This window comes from Sorex araneus, chromosome 2 (genome assembly GCF_027595985.1).
Source record: "Sorex araneus isolate mSorAra2 chromosome 2, mSorAra2.pri, whole genome shotgun sequence".
Lineage (NCBI taxonomy): Eukaryota > Metazoa > Chordata > Mammalia > Eulipotyphla > Soricidae > Sorex > Sorex araneus.
This window is the reverse complement of record NC_073303.1, coordinates 206,616,795-206,644,548: the sequence shown is the minus strand read 5'-3', so window position 1 is coordinate 206,644,548 and position 27,754 is coordinate 206,616,795. Positions and strand designations below refer to the sequence as shown.

Here is a 27,754-nt window from a genome sequence, read left to right as displayed (position 1 = left end):
AGGAGCTCCCGGAGGCAAAAGCAAAATTCCCTCCCAGGAATTCTCCCCTCTCCACCCCGCCGTAAAAACACCTCCCAAAGCTGCTCCTTGACAAAGAGAAAAATGAAACACAGAGAAGGGGTTAATAAGTACATTAAAAAAAATATCTAGCTGCATTTTATCTACTTGTTTTTGAGACTGATGGATTGTATCTGACCTAAAGTAATGTGAATTGTAGCCTTAAAAAAAAAATAGATTTAAAGTGTAGCCAAGTTAAGGCATCCTAAAACCAGCTGTCTTCTCCCACTCGCACCCCAACCCCGTTCCAACTCGCCCGTATTTCAATCGATACAGGAGGGAGAGGAGAGTTAACCAAATACAGGACTTTAAAGATGCTATTATCAAGATACGGAATTTGAAATGTATTTTTTGTGGCAGGACCTTCAAAGGAGTTATTTCAAATGTACTCCCATACATTCTACACCCTGTGGAGTCTCGAGACTCGAGAGGCCGCTCGGTTAAGACCCGGCCTCCAAGGGGCAAACTGACAGTTGTGACTTGTGCCGTGTTTCAACATGGGCTTTAAGCTACTCCTAATTACCAGCCCCCACAACCGTCTTAAGCAATTCTCTTAATCTTTGTCTCAGTTTCACAATGTATAAAACAGGAAAAACTACAAGATGGGTAGCTGATTAGTCAGGATTAAAAGCGGGCGCGTCACTTTGATGTGCCTTTACGCGGCTCCCAACTCCCCTCCTACTCGAGGACTGAGAAAACATCTGGAACTAATATCCTCAGACACCGAGCAGCCAGGACCATCCCGCCACGCCTGCCTACGTCCACGCCACCCGCCAGCGGCAAGAGATTTTAGGAAAGGGTCTTAGGTGAGATTCTCCGACGTACAAATCTGAGCATCGCGAGATGTGGATGTTCTTTCAGCATTCCAGAATGCCCACCGAGCTGAGCCCTCCAGCCCCTCCTCCTACGCCACCTGCCCCCCAGCCCTCGAAGGAAACCCCAGACCACGGAGCCCTGGCAGAGCGCCAGGCCCTGGAGACCGAGTGCCCCACTCCCATCACCAGCCCCCACCCGGAGCACACATCGCTGGGCGTGACTCCTATATTTAAAAAATACCAGAAAAAAACTTAGAATGTCGTTATGCCTGAAGGAGCTATTAATACAAACACATACAACATTAAATGAATGCACATGTCACTTCAGACTGATGCATCACCTAGCCAAGTCTCCTCCCATGCACAGGCAGAACACAAAATCCTTAGCAGTAGATAGGTTAGGTCGCTCAGAAAACGCAGCTCCGCAAGGGAGACTTTGGGGGCAGGAGAGAACGCACAGGGGGAGGCACTTTCCTTGCACGCACTGGGCCAGGAGTAATTCCCGGGTGCAGAGCCAGGAGTAACCCCTGAGCATCGCCAGGTGTGACCCCAAAGCTTTTTTTAAAATGAGCAAAAGATAAACATACAAGGAGATTTTTTTCATCAAAGAAAAAAATGTATAAAATATTCTCTGGAAGGTGAAAAAAGCTCAAAAGGGAAAAAATAAAGGTTAGATAGAAACGTACATGTGAATTAGTATCTGATGACAGTGGGGCTCAAATTTTAAAACAGGAACTTAAACTACTCACTGAGCTACAAACTAAATTACTCATTCTTCTGTTTACTGACAAACAAATGCTATAAAAATATATTTCTAAATCAAGTTTGAAGGATTCAAAATTAATCTGTTATATTCCAGTAAATAAGGAAATTGCACAAATACCAAGGAGGAAAAAGTGGGATGTTTTAAGTGCCTAGGGCTAAAGCTGTGAAAGCAAACAATGAGAAGGAATTATGCTGGGAATAAATTAATAAAGGAAACGGAAACAAAGAATTCAAAACCCCCCAACCCCAGTCTGCCCTCTGCTTAGGTTAGGACACTCCCAGTCTGAGCGCTAAGAACACTACTGGGAAAACAGATCCTTAAGGTGCTACTGCGTCCCCGCAGGGGTCTCCTCACACGTGCAGTGAATCCCACACCCCAGGTCCTTCCCACCTGCCGCTCATCGTCAGCCTCTGCGGACAGGCCGCGGGCAGGAGGAACTGGGACCCAGGGCGACGTCTAAGCGTCCACCCCCGGCCCCGTTAAACTCAGAAAAGCACGGGCCTGGGAAACTGCACGAGGCCTGGAGCACGTGCCAGGCAGGAAGACCCGAGCCCAGGCCCTGATCCCTCGGGGTCTTGCCAGTCGGCTGCGGTGGCCTCCTCAGCACCAGGCCTGCGGCCAGGGGAGTAGCACCGGGAGGGGCTTCCAGCCCCTTAGCACCGGGGACACCCCATCACACACAGCGGCAGGAGGGAAACAGGGCGGGGAACTGACAAAACGACAAGAGAAGAACATCTCAATCATTTACAAATACTAGCAACTTCTGTGTTTGCTCGGGGCCGGGCTTTGCCTGGCTGGGGCTGGGCGGTGCCGGGACCGCGCCGCAGGGGACAGCACGCGCTGCTCTCTGCGTCCCAACTCTGAGGCTCAGAGGGGTGAGGACAGAAGGGCCCCACGGCGCTCACCGCCCACCCAGAGAGGCAAGACGCCCACAGGACACAGACTCCCCGAGTGGCGGGAGGAAGAGGGCGGGAACATGAAAGGAGTCATGGGGGTGGGGGGAGAAGATACGGGGCACTGGGGGGGGAGGGGACGGCGGCCAGCACCGTGAGCCACGACTCAGCACTGAAAACATGAGACCCAGACTGGCCCCAGGGCCCTGAAGGGCGCCCAGGCCCGGGGCTGGGTGGGTGCCACTCACAAGTCTGAAACGCAACTCACCATAAATCATGGCTCATGCATTAAAACTTTTTTAAGTGAAAAACAGAATACAAGCTCATTCTGGTGACACCGCGGCAGGGTGATGAGCTGCTCATAACCCGACCCAGTTAAAGCTCCTGCAGACTCGAGCACCGGGAGCGGAGAGCGCAGAGACGGGGGGCCCGGGACTCTATCGACTGCTTTTCTGGTCGATCCAAAACACATCTGAGCAACAACCCACAGGAAAAGGGGGCCGTCATTTATGTATGAAGCAGATATATAACTGAGCTTTCGTTTTCGGCTCTTTTGGAGGTGGGGGGGTTTGAGCCACATCAAACACAACGGTGCTAGAGGGATTACTCCCAGATCAGTGCTCAGGAAAGCTGCTGGTGTAGGGACGGAACCCGCCATGCAAGGCACACAGCGACTACAGCCGCTGCTGGAGCCGTCTCCCTGCCATGTACTGCGTCTCACCACACTCTGGGCACCCACGTACTTCAGTGTTTCTGAAAAGCAACAAGCAGCTCACGTAAGCGGAGATGCTGATCCTGTGGAAATGCCCTCGGTGGGTCTGTGAGACATTCAAGAATCTCCCTGAACTGTAGGACAGACACACGATGGAACACTGCTCAGCAGGAGAAATGACCGGTCCCTGCCTCCCACTGCCATCTGAAGGGAGCTGGCGGGAGACAGTGCAGGACAAACACCAGCTCTCTCAGATATGTGGTACATGAAGACAGAAGAGGCAAAGCACCCCATGACAACTGCCTTGGAATCTGAACACAGGAAGAACAAAGGTGGCGTGGTGAGCAGGTGTGGGGGGTGGTGGAGAGGCAGTGATCGAGTGTGCCACGTGAAAATAACTACTAACGTGGGCTGGAGCGGTAGTGTGACAGGCAGGGCTGGAGCCTTGCACACGGCCCGCCCGAGTTCGATTCCGGGCACCTATACTGTCACCCAAGCACTGCCAGGAGTGAGCCCTGAGCACCAGGTGTGGCTCAAAATCAACAACAACAACAAATTACAGAAACACTAATGTAGTCATGTCACTTCCACTACAATTTAAAGACATGTTTTAATCTCCCTAGAATACAGGTTGTGTGACAAATAAAACCCCACAGAATTCATCGCTCCGTGTAGGGGATGTCTCACGCTCCTCTCCAACGTTACTACTTACAAATCACCGGCGGGATATCACAGCGTACTAAACAGGTCAGAAAGAGAGGGGAGGGCAGTGACGTCATCTATGAAGAGAGCAGAGCTCGTACCTCCCCTCCGGGGGGAGCCGTGCTAACAGGAAGGGGCCCCTCAATGAGGGGCCCGGCTCCTCCCGCGCTCTCAGGACATCCTGACAGCCTACCGAGCCAGTCAGGCCAAACTCCCAAAGTCCACAGGCCTGGTCTTTGGCTTTCCTTGGTTTTTAAGCGATTGTATTCAGGGCATCTTTTTAAACAATCCACACTCTCCCGCCCCTATATTCTGCCACAAGGTCAATTCTTTTACTCACGAAAATAAGAAGTGCCCAAGCCTCCCTCCAGCTTCTGAAAATAACATCTGGTGTGTGACATAACCAAAAGCTGGAGGAAAGACCTAGTTTTTATTTTAGACTTTTTCATTTAAAACTAGAATGCCTTCAAAGGATAAGACATAAATCAGCTTTTTACCTGATTAGGAGCTTACAATCTTCAACGTTTATCCTAAACCACAACATAATTTATCCTAACGATAAATTGTGAGTCGCCACAAAGATATAAAGGCTGCTAGCCTTAAAGCCTAAAGACTTGGGTTGGAGCGATAGCACAGTGGGGAGGACGTTTGCCTTGCACTCGGCCGACCTGGGTTCGATTCCCAGCATCCCATAGGGTCCCCCGAGCACCTCCAGGAGTAATTCCTGAGCGCAGAGCCAGGAGTAACTCCTATGCATCGCCAGGTGTGACCCAAAAAGAAAAAAAAGAAGCCTGAAGACTTTCTCAATGCTAGCTGGCTAACATCAGGTGTTAACAGTTCTTGTTGTCACATACTAGTGGGCTCTCAAAGTGTGGTCCTGAATCCCTGAGAGCTTCCAAAATTCTTTTGGGGGCACATAAGATCAAGCTATTCTCTTCGTAAATAATAGCAGTATGTTACTTTCACTGCTTCTCATTCTCTCCAAAGAGTATGCAGCAGTTTTCCAGAGGCTACACAATGTGTGATATCTCAAGAGAGCGAGGACAAAAGCGGCTATGAAAACCCAGCTGTCTGCGATTAACCCAGACAAAGGACTGCAAGAGTCAGAATAATACTCCTCTTACAAATTCTTGATTTGAAACGTTAAGTTATTTTATAGAAACTATTATTTACGTTTATAAGAGATACTCATTTATAAACTGTTTCATAAACACATTTTAATTTCTGTTTAAACCTAGGGTATAGCAATTATTAACAACAGTATATCATACAAATGGCTTTTCCAGATTTTTTTTTTTTTTTGGAGGGGTAGTTTATACCTGGCCAAGCGTTTTTAAGAGTGTTCGGGGGTTCCTGGGAATAAAACGTTTGAGAAATGCCACAGTACACAAATATACAACCTATGATATATAGTGCTTTCCACGGATAAGACACGTAAGTTAATTCTGAAGTGTCACTATATACATTCCCTCGCCCTGCCGAGTTAATACATCGCCTTCTAAAGAACAGTTCTGTCTAGAGCTGGTCAGGCTTAGCGTCTGCGTAAGGGCCTTTGGACAGTGAAGGACCAGAAATGGCACTTTGGTCTGTAACACCACCCAACGCTTGCTCGAGTATAGGAGTTTCTTGGTCCTTTTATCAAAATCGCCCTGTCATCCAAATAGCAACCTATGAGAATGATGACATGATGAAACGATGCTCATGGGACGGACAACCCCTGGTCCAAGGAGGCCTGCCAGCTGGTAACACCGCACCCAAGGAGGCCTGCCGGCTGGTAACACCTCCGAAGCTGGGTTCCTGCAATCCGACTGGCTACCCTTGGCTGTCTCACTGTGGTGTAATCGCAAACTCACAAAGAAAAATACGCAAGAGCATTACCTTAATCGTATCAGTGCCAAAACAGGGATTTTTTTTTTTTACTCCTTAATAAGAACGGAATCAGACTCACTACCCACAGTCATGGCATTTTTCGCTCTGGATACCCTTTCGGTTCCTGACCCAGAAAAAAAAAAAAAACGAAAAATACATAAACAATTAAAAATATTCAAGTGTGTTGGAGAATAGCAAAATACAGAGCACCGCAGCACCGCAAGACTGTAACTTGCTCAAGAACTAGCAGAGACTCATTTAACCATCCAAATGAGAGACAGGCAAGAACAAAATCGAGCACAGTACAGGAACACGGGAGTCGACCAGCGAGTGGATGCCAACAGACGAATATGGGAGGCCCTGGAAACAGAGGCCCACACTCACAAATGTGGACAGAAGGGTGGGGGGGGGGGAACCTACATAAGTTGCGAAACTAGCTTTAATGGTGCTACAAATGCAACCACATGATCAGAACCACCCTCAACCAGGCCAGGCTCAGCATCGGAGGCAAACTCGGGTGCAAGCTCAAAGCCGGCATTCGAGACAGCCACACACGGACACACGGACACACACAGAGACACATGCACACTCGACAGCCCCTCCCGCAGGACCCGACCAGCCGGTTCCCTTTTAAAGGCGGTCCGCCAAGAAATGCACGGTTTTCTGCACCTCACCCCGAGCCACCGGGACACCCCGACAGACAGACAGACAGACAGACAGACAGGGTCGCGGACGCACCAGCGGCTGCCTCTCCCCCCGCGCCGATGCACTCCAACTCCAGCGTGATTTTACCCGGAAAAAGGCAGAGCGCGCTCCCCGGCCGCCGGGGGTCCCAGGGGTCCCGCACCCCGGCCCTGGGCGCAGGGGCGGTTCTCCCGAGCCGAGACCGCTTCCCGACCGCGACTAGGGGCCGGGGCCGGGGGCGGCGCGGGGGCCGGTCTGCGCCCCCAGCGAGCCGGACCCGGGCAAGTTTCCGCGCCCGAACAAAAGAAACGCATCCCGCGCCGCGACCCGACCCCCGGGAGCAGGCGGCGACCAGCTCCCCCGGGCCCGCCCGCGGGCCCCTCCCTGCGGCCGGCCCGCCGCGGGGGCAGCTGTCAAAGCGCCCGCGCCCCCCGCCCGCGCCCCTCCCCCGGCCGCGAGCGCGCTTCCGAGAGGCCCGCCCGGCCCCGCGCGCCCCGCGGCCCGGCCGCACCGGCCACGGCAGGGAAACAAAGGCCCGCGCGGCGGCCGCCCGGCCAGGAAGTCGCGGCGGGAGGCCGGCGGCCGCCCCGACCCCGCGCGCGCCGGGACCGGGGCCGGGGCCGGGGCCGGGGCCGGGACCCCCGCGGCGGCGCGGCCGGCGGCCCCGCCCGCAGCCGAGCCCCGCGCCCGCGCCCCGCGCCCCGCCGCACGTGCGGCCCGAGGGCGCGCGCCCGCTCGCCCGCCGCCCCCACGCGCCCGCGGCCTCCGCGCAGGCCGGGCCGTCGGGCCGCGAGACAAAGGAGCCGCCGCGCCGCCGCCCGCCGCCCGCACGCGCCGCGCCGCCCCCCGCGCCCCGCGCCCCGCGCCCCCGACGGCGGGCCCGGGCCGAGCCGCGGCCTCGGGGGCGCGCGGGGCCGCCGGGGCCGCACTCACCGCTGCAGCACCAGGACGAAGGGGAGCCGTTGGGGAACTTGGCCGAGTCGGGCGCGATGCAGACGCTGGCGCTGAGGTGCGGACACTCCATGGCCGCGGGCACGGCGCCGGGGCTGGACCGGGGCTCGCGTGGACCCACGCCCGGGGCCCCGTCCAGGCGCTCGGCCGACGGCGGCTCGTCCGCGCGCTGCGTCAAAGAGAGCCAGAGGCTTCCGGGCGCCGGGTCTTCGCGGCCGCCGAGCCGGCAACCCCGCTCCGCGCGGCGCAGACTCCGCGATCCCGGTGCTGCCGCCTACCGAGCGCGGCTTCCGCCTTCCCGGCGCGCCCCGCCCCGCCCCGCCGGGCAGGCCCCGCCCCCCGGCCCTCCCGAGGCGCAGGCTCCGCAACCCCGCGGCTTCCGCCTTCCCCGCGCGCCCCGCCCCGCCCGGTAGGCCCCGCCCTGCCCTATTAGATCCCGCCCTGCCCTATAGCCACGCCCACAATTCAGGCCCCGCCCCCGGGCCCTCCCGAGGCGCAGGCTCCGCAGCCCCCGTGGCTTCCGCCTTCCGCACCCGGTAGGCCCCGCCCTGCCCGCTTAGGCCCCGCCCTTCCTGATAGGCCACGCCCACAGTGCAGGCCCCGCGGCTTCCGCCTTCCCCGCGCGCCCCGCCCCGCCCGGTAGGCCCCGCCCTGCCCTATAGCCACGCCCACAATTCAGGCCCCGCCCCCGGGCCCTCCCGAGGCGCAGGCTCCGCAGCCCCCGTGGCTTCCGCCTTCCGCACCCGGTAGGCCCCGCCCTGCCCGCTTAGGCCCCGCCCTTCCTGATAGGCCACGCCCACAGTGCAGGCCCCGCGGCTTCCGCCTTCCCCGCGCGCCCCGCCCCGCCCGGTAGGCCCCGCCCTGCCCTATAGCCACGCCCACAATTCAGGCCCCGCCCCCGGGCCCTCCCGAGGCGCAGGCTCCGCAGCCCCCGTGGCTTCCGCCTTCCGCACCCGGTAGGCCCCGCCCTGCCCGCTTAGGCCCCGCCCTTCCTGATAGGCCACGCCCACAGTGCAGGCCCCGCGGCTTCCGCCTTCCCCGCGCGCCCCGCCCCGCCCGGTAGGCCCCGCCCCTGCCGGCAGGCCCCGCCCCCCAGCCCTCCCGCAGGCCAGGATCCTCCCCACACCCCCATCCGCCGGGGCTCGGAAGGGACTTTCCAGGCTCTGCCCACCCCGACTGTCGTGGCTCCCTGGGCTTCTGGAAAGGCTGGCACCGAGGGCTGCACGCGTGCGGGTCGGTCGAGTTCGCCGTGGCGTCGCAGTGCGCGGCTTGTCTGACCACCTCTGGCCGCGCCGCAGGGTGCAGAGAAGCGAACCCCGTCCCGGCACTGGCACCGACAGGGGCAGGAGTGCGGAGAGGTTAATCAAGGGGCTGCCCCGGCCCCCCGTGGCCCCGCCGACCCGGAGCAGCCCGAGGCTGGCGTTCCCGCGCTGCAGCGGGGCGCACGGACCGCTCGAGGCGCGCCGTCGGCGCGGGGTGGCCACCCGCACGGCCAGCGCGCCCTGGCGCATGCACGGCCGCTCTGCCCGCCCGGCCGAGCGCCGCCCGGGGTGTTGGGGCTGAGATGCTGGCGCTGGAGCCCGGCAGGAAAGCAGTAACAGCCTCTGGCCCAGCCGGAGCCACAGGACGCGGGGAGGGCGCTGGCCAAGCACGCGGCCGCCCCGTGTGGTCCCTGAGCCCCCAGGAGTCACCCCCGACCCCCATGTGGTCCCTGAGCCCCCCAGGAGTCACCCCCGGCCCCGTGTGGTCCCTGAATCCCCCAGGAGTCACCCCGCCGCCCATGAGCCTGCCAGGAGTCACCCCCGACCCCCATGTGGTTCCTGAGTCCCCCAGGAGTCACCCCCACCTCCGTGTGGTCCCTGAGTCCCCCAGGAGTCACCCCAGCCGCAGTGAGGTCCTTGAGTCCGCCAGGAGTGACCCTGTGTGGCCCCCAAGCCCCCAGGACTCACAGTGCGACTTTCCTAGTTGACCGGTGTGGTAGTCGAGATGCAGGAACCCGGTCCCCAGGAGGGTCTGATGCCTGTGACCCCACCGCGTGGGCCTGCCCCACCCTAGGACAAGGTGCCCCACACAGCCACGGTCCCGCCAATCTAGGTTACTCGGGCCTTTCTTTCTTTCCCCACTTCGGGGGAAACTGAGTTCAGGACTCCCGTCCCCCTGTGAAAATCCAAGGAGCTGCCCCTGGCGGGGGGCTGGCTCCCATTGAGATCTCCCCGGGCAGGCCCTGAGGCTCTTACAGGGGGCTCCAGGGAAACCCCTGCGACAGAGCTCAGGGCAGCAGGCTGAGTGGCAACCCTGCCATCCGAGCACGAGGGGCCAGGAAGGTCAGGAAAGGGTTAACCAGGCCGGCCCTCCCCACAGCCTCTCCCCAGGCCTCCCACCCCCTACTGCTCCCTCCTGAGCTCTCCACCCACCCATGGTGGCTGCCACGGGGCCTTCTGCTCACCCCAACTCCCGTGTCTTTGAGGGGTTCCCCCAAAGCTCCTCTGTGCTCTCCAGGTTTCAGTTCAGTGTCGATGGGGCCTGGGTCCGAGAGTTCATGGCCTGGGGAGTCATGGGAGAGGCAGTCCTCACCCCAGCCCTGCTCACCGATCTCCCAAGCCCTGTCTTAGTACTCCCCCTCCCCCACCAACCATGGGGAAAAGTAGGTCATTGCCACCCAGTCTTTCAGGAGCTGGGGTGACGGGAAACCCCCGACCCCTGCTCACCTTCCAGCCCTCCAGGGGACGGAGCAGGGAAAGCTTCCATGAAGGGGTTGAGGAATAACTAGTCTTTTTGTTTGTTTTGGGCGGGAGCCATAGCACAGCAGTAGGGCGTTTGCCTTGCACGCAGCTGACCCAGGTTCGATTCCTCCGCCCCTCTCAGAGAGCCCGGCAAGCTACCGAGAGTTTCCTGTCTGCACGGAGTTTCCCGTCCGCACAGCAGAGCCTGGCAAGCTCCCCGTGGTGTATCCGATATGCCAAAAACAGTCACAAGAAGTCTCACCGTGGAGATGTTACTGGTGCCCGCTCGAGCAAATCGGTGAACAACGGGATGACAGTGCAACAGTGCTGTGTTTTGTTTTGTTGCCACACCAGGAAGTGCTCAGGGCCCTGTGCTCAGAGATCAGTCCTGGGGTGCCAGGGGTCCAGCCAGGCTCAGCTCCTACCCGCTGTACTGTTGCTCAGGACCTAACATACCTGATCTCGGTTCACTCACCCAGCCCGTCTCCACCAGCCCCAGGTTCTCTTTGAACGCCCCGAGCCCACACCCCGCGGCCTTTAAGCGCCGAGGGCTCCTGAAGCCGTGTGCGGACTCCTGTGTCCAGACTGCAGTGCTGCTTCTTTCCCCCGCCCGACGGGGTTTCTGACTCTAGGGCCTGCGGAACCCCGATCCACCTCCAGGCTTGCCCCAGCCCTGGGAGGTGTCCCCATCTGCCCCTGCACTCTGCCCTTCCTGAGCACTCCGGACGCATATAATCATTGATTTAATGTCTGCCTTCCCCTGGAGGTCCGCAGAGCGGCAAACAAGTCTGTCTGGTTTTCTGTTTCTAATGGAGCCTGTGGAAGGTGGAGAATAGCTCGTGGGTGATTCAGTCGCCAGCCGAGAAAGACATCTGTCCCAGTGTCCCAGCGGCAGGTGCTGGCAAGGGGCACCTCGCCCACACCCCACCCCAGGTGATCTCCAAGATCCCGTCGGCTTTCTTTGCTTTTTTTTTTTTTTTTTTTTTTGCTAATAAGACGGTGAACATACCCTGCAAAGAATCAATGCTAAAAATGGAGGAAAAGAAAAGACCCCCTTTTGGGAGTGCGTTCTCTCCCGGACGGGAATGAGCACGCCTCCGAACAAGGCCCCTAATTTAGCCATTTTGTGACTGGACAAACTATGTATTATCAGGAAGCCCAGAGGGAAGCTGGACAGAACCAGGTCTGCATTCCTGGGCTTTCTGCCTCGTCACTCCAAAACACAGATTTCTTCTTCTTTTTTTTTTTTTCTTAATTTACTAGTTTCTTTTTTTCTTAAATTTTATTTTCATAAAGTTGTTCACAATAATATATTAGATTCCATATATATTCATTATTTCAACACCAATCCCACCGCCGTGACACCTTCCCACCACCATGATTTTGTATTTTCCCACCACCACTCAAGCCTGCCCCACAGGCTGATGCTAGATCATTTACTTTGTGTTGCTTGCTGTGAACGGCATGATTATTTTGCACGGCCACCAAAGTGGCCGCGCACTCCTGGAATTCTAAAATTTTCAATAGTTAGGGTCCCGAGACATCTCTGCAGTGAGCTGCTCAGTTCCGAGATTCACTGTGAGTCCCGGGATCATGGCCTTTATTAAATGTCACCCGAACCTGTATTAAATGTCACCCGAAGCAGTTCATGAGTGGGATAGCCAGGACCCCCTCGGGTCGGGGAACCGGGAGGGAGTGGCCAATCCCGGTGTCCCTTGAGGACTGCTAATTCTCTTGTCTTTGAAAATTGTTTTCTTAATGAGAAAAAAATTGGGGAGTGTTGAGCCTTCCATGGGTAAAACTCAGACAGAGAAAGGTCACCAGTGAGCTGCCTTTCCAGTCCTTATATTTCTTCAGCTGCATCTAATACAGTGCTCACATCTCTGTCCTTGGCCCGTCTCCCTTGGGCATCACAGCGCTGTGATTTACACCCCAGACCTCTGGTGGTGAGCGTCCAGCCTGCAGGGAACTAGAGAGAACCGCAGGGAAACTGTCTGCGAGGGTCCCCCGTACAACCCACCACCCTGGCATGGGGCAGGGGACAACGGGTGATGCCAGGACCATCGGCCATGTTTTTAAGTGCATTTCTTTTTTTCTTTCTTTTTTTTTTTTTTTTGCTTTTTGGGTCACACCCGGCAATGCACAGGGGTTAACGCCTGGCTCTGCACTCAGGAATAATTCCTGGTGGTGGTCGGGGGACCATGTGAGATTCTGGGAATCGAACCCGGGTCAGCCGCGTGCAAGGCAAACGCTCTACCCGCTGTGCTATCATTCCAGCCCCTTAAGTGCATTTCTTCAGGGGCTAGAAATGCACTATTTCAACCATATCGAATGTTTCCAAGAGGAGATATAGATTTATGTGGGAGGGGGACGTGTTACCATGGAAACCGTGTTCCGGAAAGGTCTCGGGTCACTGTGACCTTTCCTCCCCATAGCCTTAGACTTGAGAATTGGTATTCAGGAAGCATCGATTACAAACCACCCCAGCCCTGGAGACGAGGGCTGTGGCTGTATCCCCACTGTGTTAATGATTTACATTAGAGATTCTTCCGAGAGAGCCTCGGAGGGAAGCCAGGCTCAGAGTCGGAGGAGATTTGGGGAGTGTTGGGGAAAGGGGGAGAGGGAGGAGCCCATGCCAGGGGCTCTTCTCTCACCTGGTTTGACTTTCCCAGGCGCTTACCTGTTCTCCGGTCCCTTGTTCACTTGCTTACCTGTTGTCACTTGTCACTCCTGTTTACTGCCCGGTTCCCAGCCCTGGAGCACAGCCTGGGACGGGTTTATTGGGAAGCCAGGGGGTGGGGGCGTGTCCCAGCCTGTTCTCGCCTGCGCGTGGGAGTCCCCGACACCCTTGTCCCCATTCTCCCTTCCGTGGTTGCTCCGAGCCCCGGGCTGTCCAGTGGTGAGCCGTGCCTGGGAATATGGGCCCCAGGGTCTGCCGCCAGCACTCCTGTCCCCGGCTTCCCAGAGCCCTGTGCTGTCAGAGGACCAGCTGCTTCCCTCCGGTGGGAAAAGTGCCTCACATCTCTGGGTCCTCCCAAACTTCTGCTTCTGCTTGGTTAGCTCTGACTCATTCTCCATGAAGCATTGCATAGCCTCCCGTGAGAAGCGCTCGCCACTCACCCAAGGCTGGCTGCAGCATACACACACACACACACACACACACACTGTCCCTGCAACTAGGCGTGCACACACACACACACACACACACTGTCCCTGCATCTAGGCGTGCACACACACACACACACACACACACACACACTGTCCCTGCAGGCGCACATGCACATGTGCATGCACACGCTGTCCCTGCAACTAGGCACACACACACACTCTCTCTGCAACTATACACACACACACACATACACATGCTGTCCCTGCAACTAGGCACACACACACACACACTCTCTCTGCAACTAGACACACACACACACACACACATACACATGCTGTCCCTGCAACTAGGCACACACACAAATACACACACTCACTGTCCCTGCAACTAAACTAGGCACACACAAACACATTGTCCCTGACACTAGGCACACACACACACACACACACACACACACACACAGTCCCTGCAACTAGGCACTTGGTGCTGTGACTTTGTGCTCAAATGTCAGTCTCCCTTACTTTTTAGTTTGTTTGGGGGGGGTCACACCCACATGATGCTAAGGGCTTTGCACTCAGGGGTCACTCCTGGCGGGCTTCAGGGGACCATCTGGGACCCCTGGGGCCGAACCCTAGTTGTCCGCGTGCAAGGTGTGCGCCCTCCGCCCTGCCCTGTTGCTCTGGCCCACGCCAGGGCCCTGGGAAGCAGATGCTTTTCCTTTCTTCTCTGGACTCAGGAACCTGTCAAGCAGTTGCAGATTTGTCTTTTTTGTTTGTTGGTCACATGTAGAAATGACCCTTCCAGAAATTACATGGTCCTCGGGATTCACAGAAAAAGCCTCAACAATGTGAGAACAGAAATTTGCATTTATTGGTTTCCAACAAGGTATCAGAGCCTACTTTGAGGAGTTTTCATTTCTCCTTTAGTCCCCACAACAAATACAAAAGGTAGATATTATCACTATCGAGAGAATGAAACCAAAAACAAGTTAAATAATTTCACAACCCAGGAGGCAGCCAGTGTCTGGCCAGCTTATTTTATACGCCACCTTAGATTGACTTTGGGTTGTCATACTGTCAAGGCTCATCTTTCTCTTAAAAAAAAAAAAAAAACTTTTTTTTTTTTTAGCCCCATTAGAAGTGATCCCTGAATGCAGAGCGGGAACTGAGCCTTAAGCACAGATGGTGTTGGAGTGAAATGATTTGAAGGGTTTCCCAGGGAGAAAACTGGTTCTGAGAGGGCCACACATTGGTCCTGCTGGCTCGAGCCCCTTGCAAGCCCCTGTCACACCATGACCCTGGCTTGCCTGCCGCCGCCAGAGCTGCAGGAACCAGCAGAGCTTTGGTTGCTTCCGGCTGAGGGCCACTGTCTCCGGCCTGCTGTGTGACCGCGGCCAACATCCTGACCTCTCTGGAGCCCCCATTCAGAAGGAGGGAACAAGGTGGCAGGCCCACCGGTCTCCCTCAGCCAAATACCTGCTGTCTGGGAACATGGGGCTGAGATTTACAGGTGAGGGTCAGAGACATTTTCTGAAGCTGACAACACCCATAATCTATGCGTTTATGTAATTACCCCCAAGATTATAAGCACATTTTCTAATTACATCATCTCGACATCTCTGCTGCGGTTAACCCGGTCATGAGCTGGCAGCAGCAGGCTGAGAACGGCGTCTAACGTTACTCCCAGCCAGAGAACGGAGGGCAGGGAAAGCTGCCGCCTGCCAGCGCTTCCAGGCCAGAATCCCCGGAGCTTCTGCGAGATCATCCCCCAGAGAGCCCCCGGGGGAGAATGACCCGAATCCTGGCCCGGCCCAAGAGTTTCACAGGAAGAAAACCCATCCTAGAGGACCAACACGTCTCTAGAACCCTTGCAAGCTCCCGGGACACCTGGTCCTGCCTTGTCAGTCTGTGCAGAACCAGGTGGAACATTGTTTCCTTGCACTTCCTTTGGGCTGTGCTGAGTACAGGGAGAACAGACAGGTCGACAGGGGAGAGAGACGGCTACATGCAACATAGCGGCCTCTCCAGGGCTCCCCTGCAGCCTCCGGCCAGCAGCTCTGCAAACGGCCCCATCCCCAGCATAGCACCTGGTACCCCGAAACTCAGACCGTCACTGCCTGTGTCACTGCCTGCTCCTCAGCATCCGCCCCAGAGATATGTGTGTGGTATGCAGGTGCGCTGTGAGCAAGGCTTGAACTCCGAAGCGTGACTCCTGCTTTCATCAGCCTTGCCTCTCCTGGGTTCGATTCCTCCACCCCTCTCGGAGAGCCCAGCAAGCTACTGAGAGTATCTCGCCCACACGGCAGAGCCTGGCCAGCTCCCCGTGGCGTATTGGATATGCCAAATACAGCAACAAGTCTCACGATGAGAGACGTTCCTGGTGCACGCTCGAGCAAATCGATGAGCAACGGGAGGACAGTGATACAATGGTATATATGGATTTTTTTTTCAGTGACAGATAAAGGTTGATGATTTGGGGACAGAGTGGTGGTGCCACTGACCCAAGAGTTTGTTTTGCTCACTAGCAGTCTAACATTTGTGTTTTCCCCCAAATGATACTTTATTTCTTTAACAGAGAACTTCTAAGGATTTGACAATCCTAAAGCTCTTGAGACAGTCAACCTCATCTACAGAGGCCCACAAACACAATGCCACCAGGGCCCAGAGAGTCTACCCAAAGGAGCGGAGAGTCAACTTGGAGGAATCTAGATGTTTCCAACGAGATGGGTGGGTGCTTCTCCAGAAAGTGGCTTTGTCCCATCTTCCTCTCTGAAACTTTTCAGGAAGCCCCAGTGGCAACCCCTACCTCATGCCAGGTCTTTTTTACGTGCTTCTTAGGACATTCAAAGTCTTGGGGACAACCCCAAAATCTGAATTTCACGATGCTAAAACATGAATTTCATCCGAGTAGTAGATATAAAGACCAGGTCTGCCCCACAGCTTGGGAACTGGCCTCACATGCTGGGGGAAAAGGCAGCTCAGGTAGAGAAGGGAACACCAAGTAGAGGGTGTTGGGAGGACCCATTCAGGTTGGAAGATGTGAGCTGAAAGTAGACTATAGACCGAACATGAAGGCCACTCAGTACCTCTATTGCAAACTACAACATCCAAAAGGAGAGAGAACAAAAGGGAATGCCCTGCCACAGAGGCGGGGTGGGGCGGTGGGGGATGGGGTGGGGGTGGTGGGAGGGATACTGGGATCATTGGTGGAGGTGAATGGGCACTGGTGGAGGGATGGGTCAACGATCACTGTATGAGGGAAATGCAAACACAAAAGTTCATAAGTTTGTAACTGTACATCACAGTGATTCTCTAATAAAAAATTTTTTTAAAAAAGTGAATTTCAAAGGTTATGCTCAGATTCAACTCCCTGAGCCTGCTACATATGCCAGGGCCAGAGGGCGGTTGGGAACAGGCTTCTCAGCAGAAAATTAGGCTGGAACAAGTCAAAGGAGCGTGTAGGCCCGTATCTGTCTCCCCTGTGATGCTGAAACAACAGAAATACACGTGCAGCAGGAGCAGAAGCTTCTCTCATTGCACACTCAAGCTTCCTGGCGCTATCACGCCTGTCCACAGACCTCTGCACTTCAGGACGCTCGACACTGCTGCTGTCACAGTACTGACCGGCAACTTCCAGCTTTAGAATCTGTGACGGGGCCTTCGTGTGGGGCAGAAGCCCATCCAACTCCATTATCATAACAACAATTAAAAATATCCCGAGCTGCTTGGCTGTGGATCAGAAGATTCCCACAGCGCTGTCTGAATCCAGGCCTCAACAACAAAATCATTTGGGCTTTCCCAAGCCGGGATGGCCCAAGGAACCGCTCCGGCTATCTCCGGCTCCGAGCCTTCCCTCTCGGACAAGGCCCCCCGGCATGCCCCCCCTCGCCTGTGAAGGCTCTGCCAGGCTCTCTTGGTAGTCAAGCGTCCTGGGTCCAAGGCAGTTCTGCCCTCCAGAGACTCCTGAATGCTCACCCTCCGAGGCAGGTAACCTCTTTGGCCCAGATGGGAAAGATCGAGTAGGTGAGTGTCTGGCCAAAGGAACGCCGTGTGGGAAAATCAGAGAAGCCGCGGAGGTGTGTGGGAGCCTGCGGATCTGACGAGATGAAGGGATTGCAGAGACCAGGGCGGATGAAGGCCTCAGATCCCTGCCGTGATACAACAGGCTATGGGGTTCTCTGGCACTCTTGGTTCTCCTGGTGAGAGGAAAGTATCTCTTTCTCTTGAAATTTTTTAAATAATTTGCAACTCAGGGGCCGGAGTGATAGCACAGCGGTAGAGTGTTTGCCTTGCATGCAGCCGACCCGGGTTCGATCCCCGGCATCCCATATGGTCTCCCAAGCACCACCAGGAGTGATTCCTGAGTGCAGAGCCAGGAGTAAACCCTGAGCCTTGCTGGGTGTGACCCAAAGAGAAAAAAAAAAATTCAACCCTATACATTGCTGTTCCTTCCTCTCTCTAGTGGTTGAGTTGTATTGTGTAGCAGCATTTTCTGCCCCACCTCAAAAACAAAACAACCCTGCCCAATACAAAAGTAACTCCCCATGTTGTAACCCCAAAAGAAATAACTCTCTACTAGGGATCACTCGTTGGGTGCCGGGGATCAAATCTAGGCATGCTGTAGTATCTCCTAATTTTTCAGCTACGTTTAATACAACACTCACATTCCTGTTCTTTTTCTTCCCAGAGGGGCCACACCTGGTGGTGCTCAGGGGTTATTCCTGTCTCCACACTCAGGAATTGCTCCTGGTGGGCACCGGGGACCAACCAGCCTCAGCTGTGGGCAAGCCCTACCCACTGTAGTCTTTCTTGCTTTCTTACAGCCTCTTGGCACACATCTCTTTGGTGTCACCAAGCCCTGATTCACACACCTGAGCTCTGGTGGTGAGCATCCAGCCTTCAGAGAGGTTGTCTGCAAGGACATGCCCCGCCCTGCCCCTCCGCCATCTAGCCCACCACCCTGGCATGGACGGGGGGGGGGGCAGCAGTTGTGCCAGGACTACCAGCCATGTTGTATAAGTTTGCATTTTTCAGAGGCTAGGAATCCACTGTTTCAATCAGATCAAATACTTTAAAAATACATATAGATTTATGTATAAGTGGGGGGACATGTTACCATGGGAACCGTGTTCTGGAAAGGTCTCAGGTTACAATGACCTTTCCTCCCGTAGTCTGAGACCTGAGCATCGGTCATCAGGAGGGAAGGTGTGCATGTATCCTTTCAAGCTAACGTATCTGTGTTTCGGGGACAGGTGCCGAGAAGTGGCAGCGCTGGCTTGTGTGGTATTCCCATTCTTCGAGAGATCGCCATGTTGCTTCTGTTGAGGCGGAATGACACTCCCATCGCCAGTGGATGCGGGTTCCTTCCCCACCTCTGGCCCATCGACACTGGCCGGTCACACTTTTGGGTAAATGTAAGGCATGAGGGTTTGGCCCTGCTCAGCCTGCTCTCCCGAGGACTACGCAGGTGGGGGGGCATTGCTCCCACCTTCCCTGAAAGATCTCCAGCCTCTTTGGGTCCAGGGAAAATTATTTGGCTCAGAAAACCAGCTCAGGGAACTGGAGCCTGTGCCCCCCGCCTTCCCGAGGGGAGACGAGGATCCATCCCTCGCCCTGCCTCCGCCAGTGGACACTGAGTGGGGAAGAGGCCTTGAGCACCACCAAACTGTGGCCCAAAAGCCAAAAACACAAAGGAAGTAGTTGCGAGGTAAGACTCTGGGAGGCACCTTACTGGGCACCCCGCAGAGAAAAGGCAGGGACTGAGTAACTCACTAGGCGCTGGAGCAAGTGGGAGGGAAGGGGTAAAGGCGTGGATGCCACTGGGATGGGGGAAGCTCACCACTCATTCTGGAGTCTTCAGCTGAACGCTTAAATAAGCTAGGACGGGTTCTGGACACTGGAAAGTCAGGCAAAGAAGGGTGCAAAGACGCATGCGTGACTCAGAAGAGGAAAGAAAATCACTCATGGACAGATTCTGTTCCAAGAAAGAATTCAGTGGAAGGCTGAGGCCTAAAAAAATTGGTCAGAGTTCAAGAGGATAACACAGGGTGGAGCAGACTTGGTATTTAAAGTCTGTAGGTGACTGGTTAAAGAAACTTTGGTACATCTACACAATGGAATACTATGCAGCTGGTAGGAGAGATGAAGTCATGAAATTTGCTTATAAATGGATATACATGGAGAGTATCATGCTAAGTGAAATGAGTCAGAAAGAGAGGGACAGACATAAAGGGACTGCACTCATCTGTGGAGTATAGAATAACATCACATGAGGCTGACACCCAAGGACGGTAGATACAAGGGCCAGGGGGATTGCCCCATAGCTGGAAGACTGCTTCATGAGCGGAGGGGAGAAGGCAGATGGAATAGAGAAGGGCTCACTAAGAAAATGGTGGCTGGAGGAACCAGTCGGAATGGGAGATGTGTGCTGAAAGTAGATAATGGACCCAACATGATGACCTCTCAGTGTCTGTGATGCAACCCATAATGACCAAAAGTAGAGAGAGAGTATGGGAAATATTGTCTGCCTTAGAGGCAGGGGGAGGGTGGGGGAGGGGGGGTATACCGGGGATATTGGTGGTGGGGAATGTGCACTGGTGGAGGGATGGGTGTTTGATCATTGTGAGATTATAACCAAACATGAAAGCTTGTAAGTATCTCACGGTGATTCAGTAAAATTTTAAAAAATTTTTTAATAAATAAAAAAAATAATAATAAAGTCTGTGGGATTCCCCCCCTGCCCCAAGGAGACCCTGATTTGCCACCCAGGAATGGCCCTTCTGGCTACTGATCAAGCTGCTTCACGGCCATGATCCCAGAGACTTAGAAACAAATCTCGGAACCCAGTGGCTTTGGGCAGAAATCCCTCCAGATTTAATTATTAAAATTTCAAAAATCCAAAATCACGCGGCTGCAGACATCACGTGCTATTCATAATCAGCAATAGAAAACAAATCGTCTAACGTTGCCTTTTTGGCAGATCTGAGTATTGGGGTAAAATCCCAACTAATAATGGTGTGTCTGGTGTCGAAATATTGAATGTCATCAAAGTAGAGAGAGAGTAACGTGGAAATCATCTGCCACACAGGTACGGGGAGGATGTGGGGTGGGGGGTTATACTGGGGTTGTTGGTGGTGGAAAATGTGCGCCGGTGGAGGGACGGGTGTTTAATCATTGTATGACCGAGGCTTAAACCCGAAAGCGTTGTAACTGCTCTCACGGTGATTCAATAAATAAATTTATTAAAAAATAAAAAAAAAAATAATAAAGTTTGTGGGAGCAGCCACACGGAACTTTAGTCTCCTCATTTATAAAAATAAAGGACTTGAGAAATCTGTTTCACAAGTGCCATTCCGGTGCTGAACCCTTTGCATTTCTTATTTTTGCCTTTGTAAGAGGTCTACACTGCAGGGGGTGGTGGGGCGGGGATTCTTCCTGGCTCCTGGGAGGGCAGCTGAACAGCGCAGGTTGGAGCAGGGCTTCCTGCTGGACTCGCCCCCTAGAGGACATCGCTAGCACTGCAGGAGCCCCCAGATCCCCGGCACAGTTCATGCAACAGACCAAATCAACAGAATCGTACACTGGATGCCAACTGTAATTACTGCTTTACCGTTTTCTGTTGGTTTTTTTTTTTTTTTAGGATATAGAAAACATTTTCACAACCCTTCCCACGCTCACCAGGACAACGCTGCCAGAACATTTAATGACGGGGAGCATTTGTAGCCTAAAGACCCACTGGTTCTATGAGTCATATTTTAAAATTGGATTATATTTTCACTCCTACACCTCAGTTTCTTTTAGGCCCTGTGAGACCACTTTTTTTTTAATCCAATGTTGATTTTTTTAGGATTGATGAACTGTGATGATAAAATATATGTCTTGCCTTATTTTTTTATTACAGTAAAAACATTTTTTGTCACCTGGCACATGCATTTAAATCACGGTAGAATTTTCAGTAATTAGCACGGAAGCCAGCAATTCCACCCCTGGGTACGTAGCCAACACACCTGAAAACAGTGTTCGAGCAAACACTCGTATAGCATCTCACCACCGCACTGTCAACAGTATTGAAAAGCGGAGAAACCAGGTGACATGCACTGACATGAGATGGAGAAAGTGTGGTCTGTGCAGAGTAAGGAACAAAGCTTGATCCAAGCTGCTCCTTGGCCCTCGGTACTGTCCCGTGTGCCGAAGGAAGCCAGACCCAGGAGGCCAAACGGTGTGTTACCGTGTTGGTGGGGAAGATCCAACCTGAGCCCCTGTGTGTTTTCCTGTTTGCACTGTAGTGGTTTCCAGGGGGTGGGTGAGGGGGAAGGAAGGACGGGAAGTGGCTGCTGATGAATGTGAGGCTCTTTCTGAAGGGCACCCTAACTCGGGGAGGCCACACCCAGCAATTACACCAGCCCAGTGGTGCTGGAGGCAGGGGTGGAGTTTGATCCTGGGGTCTGGCGTGCTGGGCCTGTGCACTGCCACCCCAGCTGTGTCCCCAGACTTGATCTCAGAACTTTTTTCTTTTTCTTTCACTCCATAAGGAGAACCTGGGGCCCGGGGTAGATAGTCCAAGCAGGAAGGGAAATGACTGCCATGTGCAAGGCCTCCCCCGGCACCTCCTGGCCCCCGTGCACAGCTGGATGTGGCCCGGGCGGCCCCTGGCTCCTTAAGCGGGGACAGCATGGGACCAAACATTTCTCTGGGTGGGACTCAACCTCCTCCAGCTCCGGCGGGTGTGGCCCCTGTTAAAATAAAAATGTTCTGAAACTACATAGTGGCAAGGATTGCACCATATGTCACTGTCACTGACTCATGCACTGTGACACAGACAAAATCCGGCCAAGGTGAGAGTTCAAAGGGAAGCCTGGATTTGATCCCCAACACCCCCAGGGTCAAGCCCGAGCCCGAACCAGGAACTCCCAAACACGGCCAAGTATGGTCCCCAAACAGACAAAACTTAGGAGGTGAAATATCATCATACAGTTCAGCCCAGAGGTAACTTATTCAGCAGGTAAGTCACCTTTTCTGAAAACAAAACTTTTTATTTTTTATTAAATCACCGTGAGATACAGTTACAAGCTTTCATGTTTGAGTTTCATCATACGATGATCGAACACCCAACCCTCCACCAGTGCACATCTTCCACCCCCAATGTCCCCAGTATCCCCTAATCCCACCCCTCCCCCCCTGCCTCTAGACAATCTCCCCCATACTCTCTTTTGTATTACTTTTGTATCTGTTTTGTATTGCTGGCACACGATGTCACACGACAGCAATAGCAACTGAGAGCGCTCCTGAAATTCTAAAATTTTAATTATTTTTTTCTTTTTGCTTTTTGGGTCACACCCTGTGATGCTCAGGGGTTACTCCTGGATCTGCACTCAGGAATTACTCCTGGCGCTGCGCAGGAGACTATAGGGGATGCTGGGAATATCGAACCTGCATGCAAGGCAAATGTCCTACCTGCTGTGCTATCGCTCCATCCCCTAGTCTTGTTGTTTTTGATTTGTAAGTATTCTTTCTAAATTAACACTATTAGCCATTTGTGATCTGAATTCCAAATATATCATAAAATTATATTATAGCTCTATAGCAGTTTTTCTGTGCCAAAGTTCACCACGCCATGTCATCAAATTCATTTTAACTTTTGACTTTTGGCTCTGGGGTACTTAAAAAACTATTACCTAATCCAAAATATTAAAAAAATGTGTTTTCTTCTTACACTTTAATGTTTTTATATTTTACACTTATTTGATCCATTTGGACTTTTTTCTAGTACATTGTAGATAAATCTTAACTTTTCCAGCTTTTAACATTTTCCGTATCATGTAGAATGAGATCTCTATTATATATTAAATGATCATATTCTAGGGATGATTTCTGGTTCTTAATTTTATTCTATTTACCTGTCGTCTTTTCACATACCAGTACCATACTATTTTAACTATAGTGGCTTTATAATATATTCTAATAATATGATGTATTTTGTAATAGTCGTGTTCTCTCTCAACTCCTTTTTCTCCAGAATTTTCTTGGGTATTCTTCCATTCTCCGTTTAATTTTAGAATCTGGAAGAAAGTTCAGAGGATTTCCTGGCCTTCACTGGCTCTCATGTGGTGGGGTCCCACTGGGAGACACGACCTTACCCATGAGACCCAGAGAGGTGGTGTCCAGGATTCGAACTCACCACCTCCCCGAGTCCCTGGTATCCTTTTCTGTTAGGTCTCAACGGAGCAGGGAAGGAGTAGGCCAGAGAGCCTTCTCTGTACTCTGTGTAAGTCTCCCTGGGTAAGTCTAGACCAGAGCTGCTCCCAGAATGCGAGGGCTGTCCACTAACGTCCTGAGACAGCTGGCAAGGATGGACTCAGAAGACGCATGCTCCCAGAGGTTGAGCGTGTACCCAGCTTCCATATCCTACAGTTCATCATCATCATCATCATCATCATCATCATCATCATCATCATCATCATCATCATCATCATCATCATTGTCCCATTGATAGTCGATTTTCTCGAGCAGTCTCAGTAATGTCTCCATTCATCCTAGCCCTGAGATTTTAGCAGCCTCTCTTTACTCGTCCTTCCCAACGGTGCCGCATTGGAGGCTCTTTCAGGGTCAGGGGAATGAGACCCAGCATTGTTACTGGCTTTGGCATATGAATATGCCACGGGGGAGCTTGCCAGGCTCTCCCATGCAGGCAGGAAACTCGGTAGCTTGCCAGGTTTTCCAACAGCGGGTAGGACATTTGCCTTTCATGCAGCTGGCCCGGGTTCAATTCCCAGCATCCCATATGATCCCCCAAACACCACCAGGAGTGATTCCTCAGTGAAGAGATCTTCTACAGTTATGTTCAATAAAATGGGGCCTTTCTGTGAAGGAAGTTTCCCAGTCGACTTCATATTCAGCTGTGGTCTTTTCTTCCCCCTTTGCCTTTGCTGGACTGTGGGCTGTCCCGAAGGTAAGGAGAGGATCTAAGGATGGTCCGTGTCTAAGGTAGGGGAAGGCGTTAGGACGGTCTGTGTCTAAGGTAGGGGACGGCGTTAGGATGGTGGGTATCTAAGATGTGCATGCTGATGATTCCATGGATAGGATGTTAAGTAGTTATTACCATCAAGCTTCTGAACACCCATCTCTACACATCATTAGGGTTTCTTGCTCTTCCCCCTGTGTTGACAGTCCTTAAGCACTACGCTCTTCTCATGTTTCCAGTACACAGCTCAGCAGAACCTCAGTCCACAGCCGAGGGACATGTGATAGAGAAGTTGTGCGGCTGGGAATCCCAGTGGGCAGCGTTCACCCAGACAAGAATGGGTTTGACCCCCCCTCGGCTTGAACTCATGGTACTTTCCAAATAATAACCTCTTGGGGCCAGAGAACTTTTTTTGGGGGGAGGGTCACACCCAGCAATGCAAAGAAGTTATTCTGGCTCATGCACTCAGGAATTACTCCTGGTGGTGCTCGGGGGACCCTATGGGATGCTGGGAATCGAACCCGGGTCGGCTTCGTGCAAGACAAACACCCTTCCCGCTGTGCTATCGCTCCAGCCCCCCGGGGGCAGAGAACTTTTACAGACCGTAGGGCATTTGCCTTGCATGCGGCCGACCGAGGTCTGATGATCCCAGCATCCCATACGGTCCCCAGAGCACCACCAGGAGTGATTCCTGAGTGCAGAGCCAGGTGTGACCCAAAAAGCAAAAAAAAAAAAAAAAAAAAAGACAAACAAAAACCCCAGTTATAATAATGTTAAGTGAAATAAACAATAGAGCAAAGAAACCAGTTTTACAACAAGAACAGACAAATTATTAAATAGGTTTAAGTTTCCACGGGTAGCTACCCGTGCCATACTCAGTATGCCAAAAACAGTAACAAATGCCAGTCCTCATTGCCCTGACCCTGACAGAGCCCCCAATACGCCATCGGGCCACACTAGCACAGGACAGGGACGAATGAAGACGTTACTGGCGCCTGCTCGAGCAAATCGATGAACAACGGGATGACAGTGATACAGATACAGTTCAAATTTCCAGGGTATAGTTGCTAACTTTAGCTGCATTCTATCTTAATGGTTTTTTCACAAGCATCTCCCTCTTTACAGGGCAGGTCACACTCCTGGTGACACCCACTCATGGTTCTGTTCTGGGGGTTGCTCCCAGAGCTGCTCAGGGGACCATGTTGTGTCAGGAATTAAACCCAGGCTTCCTCCATAAGCAGGCACCCCCTCAGCTGTCTTTCTGTCATATTATAAAGAGAATGTCAGCATTTCCTACAATGCCATCATATGTTTCATTGAAGGATTTTGTTATTGTTGTTGTTGTTCTTGTTGTTTTGTTTGTTTTGCTTTTTGGGTCACACCTGGCAATGCACAGGGATAACTCCTGGCTCTGCACTCAGGAATCACCCCTGGCAGTGCTCAGAGGACCATATGGGATATTGGAAATCGAACCCGGGTCCACCGCGTGCAAGGCAAACGCCCTACCTGCTGTACTATTGCTCTAGCCCCTCATTGAAGCATTTTTTTTTTACTTGCTTGTTTTGGGGCCACATTCAGCAATGCTTGGGGACATTATTGACTCAGTGCTCATGGGTTGTTTCTGGTGGTGCTCGGGACCATTCGGTGTCAGGGACAGAACCCAGGGTTCCCACATACACTCAGCCCCTGTCTCCCGGCCCAAGATGGGCTTTGAAGGACAGCTTCTGACTTCATTATGTGGACAGTAGCTTCACTGTTCATTGTGAGATGTGATTTGTTCCCCATTTTAAAACTAACACTGTTTAGAAGGTCTTTGATGACAAGTTTGTTCTCAAGGACCTTAGCTGTGCCAGAGAGAGCCACGCTGGGGTGGCTGGCCGTACTCCCCGCTTTGCAGGCGGGGTTCACTCCTGACCCGAGGAGCTACCATGGCAGCGCTGGGCTCCGGAGTCCCCTACACGCCATCTGTCTGCCTGGTCTCTCCAGCCGATTACGAATCAGTTAGGGATTCCTGATCATTTAGGTTAATCGCCTAGAAGTAGGATTACTTGTCTATGACCCTCCATACACACTGTAACTGTTTTCCAGGAAAATGGACTCTGGGTTGGAGAGACAGTGCAGCAGGCACTCGCCTTCATCAGCACCACAGACCCCCTGAACTTCGCCAGGAGTGATCCCTGAGCACTCAGGAGCAAGCCCTGAACACAGGCTGGGTGTGGCCCCCAGCATGGAAACCAAAACCAGAAAGACACTGGCCCTGACCTGATTGCCCCTGCCCGAGGTACAGGAGAGCACGCCTCTCTCCTTGGCACCCCTGCTATTTTGTTCTAGATGTTTGCCAGTTTGGAGCCGGAGAAACAGTACAGCGGTTAAGGCTCTTGATTTGCAGACTGCTGGCCCTGGTTTGATTCCTGGCACTGCCTACAGTCTTTTGAGCCCTTCTAAACACATAAAAATAGAGGAAGAAAGAGTAACTCCTACCGACAGATCCAGGAGGAAGCCTTGAGCACCACTGGTGCCCCCAAACCACCCTTCTCCCAAAATTGTTTTGCATTTTAGAGAATGAAAATTGTAGGGCAGAGAGATAGCTCGGTGGGTTAGCGGGCGTGCTCAGATGACTGGAGAGTGTGCTCAGACAGAAAGCAGCTTGGAGCAGAGAGCAGGCAGCAACCCTGCGCCCAGTCCTCAGCATCAGGAGTGACATCTGAGCACAGAGCCAGGAGCAGTCCCTGAGCACTTTTGGGTGCATCTCGAAAACAAAAGAGGGCTTGAAGAGATCGTACGGCGGGTAGGGTGCTTGCCCTGCACACGGCTGACCCAGTTTCAATCCCCGGCATCCCAGGTGATCCCCTAAGTTCCTTCAGGAGTGATACTTGAGCACAGAGCCAGGAGTCACCCCTGAGCACTGCTGGGTGTGGCCCAACCCCTCCCCTCTCCTGCAAAAGCAAAAAAAGAAAAGAAAAGAAAAGAAAACCAACCCCCCCAAAAAAGATAAGCTTATTTATACGTGAGTGTCTATAATATGTAAACAATATTTTTATAGGTGTCTCTTCGACCAAACTGGAGAGATAAACCTGGATTAAATTATGTCACTGGGGTTTCGGGTTAATGTACCGAGATAGCAGAGCCTGTCTCCTTCCAACATAGGATATAATACATACATGCCTGCAGAAATGATAAAAAGTGAAAGTCTCTGCCTGTGAGGCACGTGCTCAACCACACCCAGCCACATCCTTAAGCCCATCGTTTATCTTTTTTAGTTCCCCAAACTCTTTTTTTTTTCTCTTTGGACCACACCCAGCGATGCTCAGTCAGGGGTTACTCCTGGTTCTGCGCTCAGGAATTACTCCTGGCATATGGGATGCCGGGAATCGAACCCGGGTCGGCCGTGTGCAAGGCAAACACCCTACCCACTGCACTATCTCTCCGGCCCCCATTCCCCAAACTCTTTATTTTCCAAATTCTCTTTTTCATTTTTGTTGTTACTTTATTTTTCTTTTCTTTTGTTTTTTTT

The 27,754-nt window shown here is 53.2% G+C and overlaps 1 protein-coding gene across 3 annotated transcripts in view; it reads right to left on the bottom strand.

The window, feature by feature from the left end:
- Positions 1 to 7,657, bottom strand: part of USP3 (ubiquitin specific peptidase 3) — a 92,797-nt gene extending 85,140 nt beyond the window's left edge. Inside the window, exon 1 of one of the 3 annotated variants that reach the window (XM_055126067.1) lies at positions 7,432 to 7,657. In XM_055126067.1, the coding sequence (XP_054982042.1) occupies positions 7,432 to 7,522 (91 nt within the window). In that variant the 5' untranslated portion in view covers positions 7,523 to 7,657. Of the gene's footprint in view, positions 1 to 5,823; positions 5,891 to 6,552; positions 6,630 to 7,431 lie in introns of those variants that run through there. The other 2 variants (XM_055126068.1, XM_055126069.1) reach the window with 2 other exon arrangements.
- Between the last annotated feature and the right edge of the window lie 20,097 nt (positions 7,658 to 27,754).